At 37.0% G+C, this 11,599-nt stretch overlaps 1 protein-coding gene across 1 annotated transcript; it reads right to left on the bottom strand.

Annotated features, from left to right (window-relative positions):
- Positions 1-2,999: 2,999 nt before the first annotated feature.
- LOC137657431 (uncharacterized) lies at positions 3,000-10,731 on the bottom strand. Its single transcript, XM_068391767.1, has 2 exons — positions 5,461-10,731; positions 3,000-3,878 (listed from the first exon to the last, which is right to left on the bottom strand). Exons 1-2 carry the CDS (start codon positions 10,729-10,731, stop codon positions 3,000-3,002), a joined length of 6,150 nt encoding a protein of 2,049 aa, XP_068247868.1.
- Positions 10,732-11,599: the final 868 nt, after the last annotated feature.

The following is an 11,599-nucleotide window of genomic DNA, read 5'->3' as shown; positions in this document are numbered from 1 at the left end:
ATAAATTCAGATAACATTACAATATCAAAAACAGAAAACTTAAACGTTCAAAAAAAATGTTAAATAAAATAAGCAATACTCAACAAACAAACAAACACAGTAAGCAGCAGCAAGGACCAATTAACAAAAGAATCTTCTCATTATTAATGAAATAATAAACACGAGCCCATACACTGGCTCTTCCAACAAATAAACATCCACAAACAATCCCTGATCCTCGAGGACGTCCATCGAACACTGCGGGAACAACAACGCCAGTGTCGATACAGCAGCCACTTTGCTGCTACCGAAGAACAACTCTTCAAATCCATAACGACCTCGAGGACTAGGTTAAGGACAAGTCACCACCAACTAGGAGATACTCCAAAGCTGGGTCTGCTGCTTTTTCTCGACTCCATTACGAGAACTGGTCCATCTGGCTTCCCAAACCTGACTAATTCTTGCCACTCACATTGTGACACAAGTAAACAAAAACACCCACCTAAACGGAGAAAAGGGCAGTTACAAAAAAAATGAAACTAGGTTGTTTGACAGTCAAACAACCTAACACCTCCACACTCAAAAAAAAAAAAAAAATTCAAAAATTTTTTTTTTTTTCAGATCACACTCTCACCCACCCCCAAAGATGTCACAGAACCACCAGCCCAAACAGAACCAATCCTGGCAAGGTCGCCAAATGTTATGAACCGCCTTCATGGTTCAACAGGTTCTTTAAAAAAAATACTAAACGAATTGGGACTGAAATGAACCAATGGACTGCAACAACCAAAGGAGTGGGTAAAACAGAAAACACTTAAGTACATTAACCTAGTTTATCTTACAAGATTATATACAATAATTACAAGTGAGTACAGGTAATGGGAAGCACAGACACATACATGATCACAGCATAAATTCAGATAACATTACAATATCAAAAACAGAAAACTTAAACGTTCAAAAAAAATGTTAAATAAAATAAGCAATACTCAACAAACAAACAAACACAGTAAGCAGCAGCAAGGACCAATTAACAAAAGAATCTTCTCATTATTAATGAAATAATAAACACGAGCCCATACACTGGCTCTTCCAACAAATAAACATCCACAAACAATCCCTGATCCTCGAGGACGTCCATCGAACACTGCGGGAACAACAACGCCAGTGTCGATACAGCAGCCACTTTGCTGCTACCGAAGAACAACTCTTCAAATCCATAACGACCTCGAGGACTAGGTTAAGGACAAGTCACCACCAACTAGGAGATACTCCAAAGCTGGGTCTGCTGCTTTTTCTCGACTCCATTACGAGAACTGGTCCATCTGGCTTCCCAAACCTGACTAATTCTTGCCACTCACATTGTGACACAAGTAAACAAAAACACCCACCTAAACGGAGAAAAGGGCAGTTACAAAAAAAATGAAACTAGGTTGTTTGACAGTCAAACAACCTAACAATATATATATATATATATATATACATATATTTATATATATATATATATATATATATGTATATATATATATATATATATATACATATATATATATATATATATATATATTGAGAGGTATCAAATATTGTTAAAGTAGAAGTAGCAACAGTTTAATATCCAAGATTATATGAATAACGCAAATGCTCAGGAATTGTCAAAAACCAATGTAACCAAAGCTCAATGGCTCTCTATTTTGATGGCATGTGGTGGCCATGCAATTAATCGAATGATTAAAGCTCAAATCAAGTGTCTAGCCTTTGAAGCTTTGATAAACTCAGGAGAGTTGTCAGAAGAAAATATCTTAGCAGCTCCTGAACTATTGGAGGAAGCTGAGGAAGAATTTGTAGCGAAGCAAGGACCAGCTGACCCACAAACTGGAGGCATGAAAACAGATTGAGATTTAGATGTAGAGGCTGAGACTTGGCGAATTGCAGCAGAGGACAAGTTAAAGATGATGGCAAAAGAGAACGAAGAAAAGAGGGAAGTCGCAAGACATGCTAGGAGAATGTAAGAAAAAGAGAGGGAACGAGAAAAAAAGGAGAGGGAACGAGAAGAAAATTAGTGGGATTGAGAATAAAAGGATAAGGAAGAGGAAAGAGAGATTGCAGGACATATGCAGGAGTTGGAGCTGTTGAACGCCCATGCAAAGTCGGCAACACAGACAGAGGAGGCCCCTGCTATGTACGATCCCATTTTTAATGTGTCGGATGCCCAGAGGTTAATTCCAAGTTTCACAGAAGAGGCTCCAGAAGAGTTCTTCGATCATTTTGAAACAGCCGCATCAATGATGAAATGGCAAGAAGATAGTTAAACCACTTGATCTACCAACTGAATCCTTCCTTTATCTGATGATGTAGGCTTGTATATCTACTGCAACGGATATGCACTCCAAAAAAAAAAAAAATACCATTCTGTTTTTGCAGCTTGTGCTCTTTGGGAAAGGACGCAATGCTTACTTGTCCTTTCTCAGGACCCAAGGAAGGAGTATCAAGAATTGCAAGTGTTTCAGAATGACCGCTAATATTATAATGATAGGTTTCAAAGTTTGAGGAACGACGAGAAAATGACTTTCCTGGATTACGCTCATAATGTAGGACAATGTTTTAAGAGATGGACAGAGGATGCTAGCGTGAGGGAGATGGCTGATTTGGAAGAATTGATATATACTAGAATAGTATTTACGAGAAATTCTTGAACATATTCGTAATGCGACCACCCCCTCCCCCCATAAAAACACACCAAAAACATTCTACGTACATTTATATTGGGAATGAAACATAATAAAAAGTTTTAATTACCTTGATTAATATTTTGTTGGAACACCCTTCCTCTTCAAAACCTGCTGTAGCCGTTTGGGAAGTGACAAAGCCAAATTATGAAGATATTGTGGAGGTATATTGGCCCACGACTCTCGGATGGCTGCTTCCAAACGCGGCAGAGAGCTGACGTCTTTTTTCTGTAGGTCCTTTTTAATGATGTTCCAGATATTTTCAATGGGGTTAATGTCTGGAGAGTTACCTGGCTAATCGTTTATGACGGGAATTTCACACACAGACAGCCAATCCTTGACAGCACGGGCAGTGTGGCAAGGTGTACCGTCTTGCTGGAACACCTGTGCACCTGTTAATTCAAATAACTCATGCAAATGTTCAGCAAGGAGGTCCATATAGATTTCAGCATTCACTCTCACATTAGGGGGTAACACAACAACCTTTCCAGGGCCCAGTCCATTGAAACAGCCCCAGACCATAATAGTATCAGGGTGCTTTACTCTACTCTCAATGTACCGTGGATCTAGCGGGTCACTACCTTTACGACGATACACTCGAGAGTTACAATTATATGTAATGTTAAAATTTGCCACATCAGACCACAGAACCCTGAGCCACTGTTCATCAGTCCAATGTCCATATTTCTTGGCAGAATTACACCGCTTTACCTTATGCTTCTTGGTAATGAGAGGCTTCTTGGTGCGCTTGTAGCTGTTGTACCCCAGTTCATTTAAGCGCCGTGACACTGTCCTCACTGACACGTTTGCAAAGGCTCCAGGATTCTCCTCCTTTATTTTCCTAGCTGTAGTAGACGTTTGGGATTCCACAGCACGTTTCAGGAAGTTAGTAGCACGTTTGGATGTTTTCCTGACACCGCCAGGCCGAGGCTTAAATGTTGGTGTTTCCTTGCAGCCGCCCTGACGACATAACCGAACGTACTTCTTAACACTCGTCGGCCCAGCACCAGTAAACCGGCAAATTTCCTTGATTGTATGGCCTGCAGCCATTAGCCCCACTATCTGCGCTATGCAATCACTAGACAAATCCTTAGTAGGTGCCATAGTATAGTCACTAGCACCGCCAACCACCGCTATACTGCTATAATTGTGGAGGAAAGTTGGATAATTCAACTACACAATAAAATAAAAAGAATTAATGTTACTCGGATAAGATGGAGTATAACATTTCCATTAGGCAACTAGTAAATGGGGTGAGGCAAATCAACAAGTGTCTCTTTCACATACCTCACAATGCTGAGAAGATCAATCGAATAATTCATAATGGGAGTAAATATATCCGCATTTATCTTTCAGGAAAAACCCAATTTAGTCATCGTTCCTGAAACAACAAAACATACCACAAAGCATCATGCAAATCAAACTTATATAAATTTGGCATATATTACATATTGACAAAATAGAAAGAAATCCCACCCATTACAGTCCTCAAAGGGAAAATCAAAGCAATTCATAACAGTATAATGAAATGGAGAATTAATTGTAGGTTACTTTGAAAATGAAAGGTTGATTAGCATGATACTATAAATATATACTTTATTCACATATTGGTCTTATATAAGAACTGCAATGGGTCAGCAAATGAAAATATTGATGGTACTGTAACCTACCGTGGCCCCCCTTAGGGCCGATAATAGTCGCACGGGTATTAGTCTAACAACCACACTCCTAGGCCTAACCTATTAGACTACTAACATGAACTATGCATTACTGAGACATAGAATGTGAGTTAGTTTAACCTAACACAAGATCAAACGACCATACATGATATTGAATGCTCGGCAACAATACCGTACAATATAGCGTAAAACACACTGCTGTGAAATAAATAAATGGCCTCTAGAGCATGTAAGCCATCACAACTAGAGGTAGGTAACTATCCTCAGATGAGGACACTATGCTTGCTATCAACTGGAATAGATGACTATATCAAACAGGCCCCTCACATATACTCATCTATCCCCTAACGATATAATAAACTCGGAGTGTATTCACTGCTAAAAAACCCGGCGACAACAGGTGCCAAATAAGTCGAGATGTTCTCTCGGGCACGTTTGTAATAAGACGACAAAATTGTCGGGATTTCTCCTATACCTTAACCCTTAAGCCAATGTTCGTATTTTCTGCCATACCTTAACCCTTAAGCCAATGTTCGTATGTTTAATACAATTATGAAATAAATACTTGGACGTAAGGTAGTTAACAGGGGGGGCATTTCTAGATGGAGAAAGATAATGAATAACAATATAATGATACAATAACTGGATTATTAATATCTTCAATAACCAGTTATTCTCTATACAATTAGTGTTGAAGTCGAATCAGAACTCCGAAGTCCGAACACAACTTCCAACAAAAGAACATGTTTTCAAGGAAAAGTTGATAATTTTAATGAAATAAGAACATCCTTATATTGTTACAATAATAACAAACTCCAATAATGAAATAAATCTATATTTCAAACATTAAATATACTGGAAATCAAAGAACAAGAAATAAAATAATGGAAACCGTTCATGTGACGTCATCAGAAGACTACTAACAGCAGAACTGATTCTGTTGAGTCGAACATTCGACACACACTCCCAACAAGCAAAATAAATTCAAAACTTTAAATTTGATCATTATCAATAAGATATTGACGGAGCTTGGCAGCTTTTAAAGCTGCTTTCCTTAAAGGACGCACTTCACTCACACTATCTCCATGAATCGGTTTGGTTTCACCACTAACGTTAGGTTGTGATTCTTCACCCTGCACTATTGTGGAGTTTATAAGTGGCGAGTGGATTTCCAAAGGAACCAATTTGTCTATGGTACGCTTACTTATAGATCCATTGTACAGAACATCCACTACTCTTACGATGTTTTCTTTATCTGGATACAATTTAACAATACGACCTAAAGGCCACTCATGTTGCGGACCTGGCCGTTCAACAATAACTACGTCCCCTACAAGTGGAGCTTTATCCTGACATGCTTGTGAGCCACCGTAATTTTTCTCACGTAATGCAATTAAGTATTCATTTCTCCACATATTTTCAAAGTGGTTAAGAATAACAGAAACTTGGCTGTAACGTTTATTGAATTCACTATGATCCAAAAAGTTTGGATCTTCTTGACTATCTAGCACTACTGATGGCATAGGATTTATGATCCTACCACACCATAAATGAATTGGGGCAAGAGGTTCGATGGGAGTTTCTGCATCTATGTAAGTCAAGGGACGATTATTCAATTTACACTGAATTTCCTTCAACACAGTTTCTAATTCATCTGCATTAACTCTTTTCTTGAACAGCACCTTTTTTAGACAGGACTTGGTTAGTCCAATGAGGCGTTCATAGAATCCCCCCTGCCAAGGAGCACGGGATGCAATGAACCTCCATTGTATATTATTAACAGCCATATATTCCTTTACATCTCTTTGCATCAACAATTGATCAAAAAATTTAGCACTGGACAAGAAATTACTACCATTGTCAGAAATCACAGTGACAGGGGCAGAATAGATAGCACAAAATCGTCTAAAAATATTAATGAACGTTAATGCACTCGAGTTACATGCTAACTCTAAATTAACTAGTCTTGATGCAGTACATGTAAAAAGTACTATATAATATTTATGGGGTTTACCATCTTCAGTTTGGGTTATGGTAATGGGACCTGAAAAATCAATACCAGTATGAAAAAATGGCCGTGTAAATTGAACTCTTACAGCTGGAAGTGGAGGAGGACCAGGGTAATCAAATCTCCTACCTTCAATTCTCTTACAATTTACACAATGTCTTAAGAACTTCTTAATGGTTGATATCACCTTTGGTATCCAATATTGTCTGCGAAGATAGGACAAAGTTTCTTTAACTCCACCATGCAGACATTTTTCATGAGCAAAATCAATTAAGAGATTAGATAAATGACTCTTGGAAGGTATTAAGACAGGAAATTTGGTACTCTGGTCTAAATTAGAATGGTGTAGTCTACCACGACTATGAATAAGACTAGTAGACTCATCATAGTAAAGACCTATATCTTTAATAAATTGCAATTTATCCTGCTCAAGACCGTTCAATTCCTTCCTAAGGAAGGCACAAATTCTGGGATAATGTGTATCTTGAACATATCTGATCCAATACACAAGAGGATCGACTAATCTAATACCAGATTTAACACACATAATGAAATTATAAACAATTCTAGTAACATTCAACAACTTCCTAAGCGATGAGTAGTTACTATAATCAAAAATAGGTTCTGGAATAGGCACTTCAGGAACAATCTCTGAAACGATTTCACAAATCATTACTAAAAATCTCTGTTCAGGCCATTTTTCAGGACAGGATAACCATGAAGGTCCATGGGTCCATAAACGAGACTTACGAAACTGAGTAATACTAATACCCCTTGTTAGGAGATCTGCAGGGTTCTCTTTGGTGGATACATATAAAATCTTGAAAGAGGATCCTATTTCCTTTATTTGAGCTACTCTATTTTGAACGTAGGTAATTTTACATTTATTATTTTTAAGCCACTGGAGAGCAACTTCTGAGTCTGACCAAATTATGACTTCTTCAATAAAGAAATGATGAAAAAGGTCTTTGATACAGCATGCAAATTGAGTACCTAGCTGTAATGCCGTTATTTCTAACTGAGGTATAGTACGAGTTTTCAGTGGGGTTACTCTGGCCTTGCTAGCTACAAAATTAGATTGATTGTTATTACTGAGATAACAAACTGCACCATAGGCAGTAGTACTGGCATCTACAAAAACATGAAGTCTATAAGAGTGTCCCATCCAACAGATACATCTAGGAAATTTGAAGGTTGGGAGCTCTGATAATTCACAAGCCAAAGTATTCCATCTGTCAAGAAATGAGGGTGGTAATTTTACATCCCAACCAATATTTTCTTTCCATGCTTCTTGAATTAATATCTTCCCTTTAATCAAAATAGGCACACACATACCCAAAGGGTCAAAACAAGAAGATACAAGAGACAGTAATTGTCTCTTCGTAACATACTGTAATGTTTCAAATTTACACAGATTTACAAATAATGAATCACTTGAAAGTTCCCAATTTAAACCTAATATTTTGTCCACAAGTGGAAATTCCAATGACTCCTCTGTACTCTGGCTTATATGATCCTTAAGTAATTTTGAATTACTGTTCCATTGTCTCAGATTCATTCCAGCCTTACTCATTTCAACATTGGCCACATCATATAATTCCACCAACTGCTGTTCATTATCAGCATTGTGCTGAAAATTATCCACATAAAAACTAGATAATAGAACACCTGAATAGGGTGAATGTGATCTTTGAAAATGATACTGTAAGGTCATATGCAATAAAAAAGGGCTGCAAGTAGCACCAAAGAGAACCGATCTAAACCTATATGTTTTTACTCTACTATTTTCGTCAAATGGATCTTCTAACCACAAAAATCTAGTAAAATCTCTGTGATGCTGTTGCAATCCAATCTGCAGAAAGGCCTTCTCAATATCTGCTATGCAGGCAAATTTATTCATTCTAAACCTGACTAACAAATCAAATAATTTCTCCGTTAATGACAGACCGGTCATGAGACAATCATTCAATGATGCAGAGGATTTACTCGGCTTTGCACTACAATTATACACCACTCTAAGGGGTGTAGTGGAGGAGTTCTTTCTGACTGCATGATGTGGAAGATAGTGGGTGTTGGGACTTATTACAGGATTTTCAACCTCCTCAATAAAACCCAACTTTAATTGTTCCTTGATTATGTTATCATAACATTTCAAATGATCTGGTTGATGCTGGAACCTTTTTAGTTGATTATACATTTGACCTAATGCTACATTATAATTAGTTGGGAGAAAAGGATGATTATGCTTGAATGGTAATTCCACCCAGTATCTTCCATTTCTATGCAAAACAGTAGTTTCATATTTGGAAATAGTTTCTACATCACTTGGCGAAACTTGTGAAGGAATGATTCCAACTACATCAAGATCCCACAATTTATGCACAGGAAGAGTATCATCCACCACGACAGAGCTTATTGTGCGAGGATCAACCAACAATGGAGCACTTTCTCCTAACTCGACACTCACTTTAGCAACAAGGGCACTATTACAATGAATATGATCCGTACCTCTATGTGGAATTAGGCCATAAATTAAATAGCCACCTGGAGATTCAAGTAAATCTACATTATTGACTTGTCTCATATCTGATAAATAATTTCCCAGGAAATCTGCACCTATAAGCATGTTTATATTGTCAATTCTATCTGATTTTATATCTCTATCAGCAAGATGATAACCTATCCTATCAAGATCTCTCATCGTGTCACAAAGGCCAGGAGTTATCGGTTCAGGCATATCCTTCACAACAATCAACGTTACTCTCTTTTTCCTATTTCCCAAAGAAACTACAGGGTTAACAATCTCATAATCCCTGGAATCACCCATACCATCAAAACTATTCAAAATCATATTTACAGTAGAAACTGTTCTGAGGCTTAACTTATTGGCCAAATCTTTATGAATGAAGGAACGTTGACTTCCACTATCAAAGAGGCATCTGACTGAGATTAACTGACCATCTTCTGATCTAACAGTTACCATTGCAGTAGGAAGAGCTACACTGTAGTTTTGACGAGAAGACTGTTTATGAATTATAGACATCACTTGATTCGTTGTTACAGGGTCACCCTTCAATTTATCACTGTTAATATCCTTACTAGTTACTGTGGAATTACCAATATTTGGAGTACCAACTGAACCTGGAGAACTAATACAAAGGAAAGAATGATGTTTTCCTTTTCTACAATGAGGACACATATTAAGAATGGTGGCACACTCAGTTGACTGATGTACCTTAGTACATTTAACACATCGATTCAATACCTTCAACCTTTCCCTCCTAGCATTTAGAGAGCTATAAATCGTACAGTCAAAGGGTCTATGTTTTCCCTTACAATATATGCAAGAATAATTACTAAGTGTAGTGTAAGTACCTACAGTACTTGAACCCTTAAATGGAGATGAAGATTTTGCTGGTGACTGGAAACGAATTTTATTGACTTCTGGTGTTCCCTTATTAGCAATCCCTTCATTTTCATGTTCCATAAAATTTAATAAGTGTTGAAGACCTTCCTTTATCTGACTTACACTAAAGTACATGGTTTTATAAAGACCAAACATGAAATCCTCTACCTCTTTTGGTAGTTTTAACACAATAAGTTCCCTCAATATCATCTCATTTGACGACACATCAATCTCAGAATCATGACCTATTTGCATGAGTAAGTTCTCCAAATCAACCTTAAAATCAAATATTTCACTTCTAACATATTTAGGCTTCCCTAAATTAATCAAAGACCTAAGTAAAGTTCGCCTTATCTTCTTTGGATCCCCATACATTTCAGTTAGCGCCTTAATGGCATCACCATAATCAGAAGCTTCACCCTTAAAACCTGCAAGTAGCTTTTGAGCATTGCCCTTAATACATTGGGTTAGATATACATATTTAGTAACATCATCTATGTCCTTCTTTAAATGAATAGATGTACTAAATTGATTCCAAAATCTAGTCCAATCTAGAGGGTCTCCTGAAAACTCTTGCAATTTTATTTCAGGCAACTTTACCTTAATCATAGAATTAGTACTATCATGCAGATTACTCTGAGATATTGGGGAAAATTGTTTCATATACAATGACAGCTTAAGTTCAATTTCATGATATTTATCTTGGAGGTCAATATGTTTAGCCTCCCTCTCATCATGACCACTTTCATCAATATATTTATCAACAAATATGTCCCATCGAGATTCGTAACTGTTCCACCTTTTCTCTAAAGAAGCACTTTGAAGTTCCAAATAGCGAACTCCTGCATCACTGGTTAGAGCATCGGTCATATAATTTAGACCTCGCGTGATATGACCACGCAAACTGGTCAGTGACCTGTATTCAGCCTCCATTGTTATATCTATAGCAACCTTTACACAATAAACATATGATAAATATCTAACCAGAATTAGGTTAGGTTAATCACAAATTCAAAGAAAATATATATATAATATTGAAGAATGTGAAAGTGACATGATGATTGCCAATAATAGAAGGGGTTGCAAAACGTTAAGGAACCAACTATAGTATCTGGTTCGAAGGACCATTTTTAATCTTACTGTGGAGGAAAGTTGGATAATTCAACTACACAATAAAATAAAAAGAATTAATGTTACTCGGATAAGATGGAGTATAACATTTCCATTAGGCAACTAGTAAATGGGGGTGAGGCAAATCAACAAGTGTCTCTTTCACATACCTCACAATGCTGAGTAGATCAATCGAATAATTCATAATGGGAGTAAATATATCCGCATTTATCTTTCAGGAAAAACCCAATTTAGTCATCGTTCCTGAAACAACAAAACATACCACAAAGCATCATGCAAATCAAACTTATATAAATTTGGCATATATTACATATTGACAAAATAGAAAGAAATCCCACCCATTACAGTCCTCAAAGGGAAAATCAAAGCAATTCATAACAGTATAATGAAATGGAGAATTAATTGTAGGTTACTTTGAAAATGAAAGGTTGATTAGCATGATACTATAAATATATACTTTATTCACATATTAGTCTTATATAAGAACTGCAATGGGTCAGCAAATGAAAATATTGATGGTACTGTAACCTACCGTGGCCCCCCTTAGGGCCGATAATAGTCGCACGGGTATTAGTCTAACAACCACACTCCTAGGCCTAACCTATTAGACTACTAACATGAACTATGCATTACTAAGACATAGAATGTGAGTTAGTTTAACCTAACACAA

The sequence above is a fragment of the Palaemon carinicauda genome, chromosome 18 (genome assembly GCF_036898095.1).
Source record: "Palaemon carinicauda isolate YSFRI2023 chromosome 18, ASM3689809v2, whole genome shotgun sequence".
In the NCBI taxonomy this organism is placed as follows: Eukaryota; Metazoa; Arthropoda; class Malacostraca; order Decapoda; family Palaemonidae; genus Palaemon; species Palaemon carinicauda.
The sequence above is the reverse complement of the archived record's forward strand: the minus strand, read 5'-3'. Positions and strand labels throughout refer to the sequence as shown.

Excerpts from the sequence above, each read along its gene's own strand:
- LOC137657431 (XM_068391767.1), bottom strand. The coding sequence starts at position 10,731 with ATGGAGGCTGAATACAGGTCACTGACCAGTTTGCGTGGTCATATCACG. Across the intron at positions 3,879-5,460 it reads AACCGATTCATGGAGATAGT|TTGAATTATCCAACTTTCCT; the intron begins GTGAGTGAAGTG and ends TTTATTGTGTAG.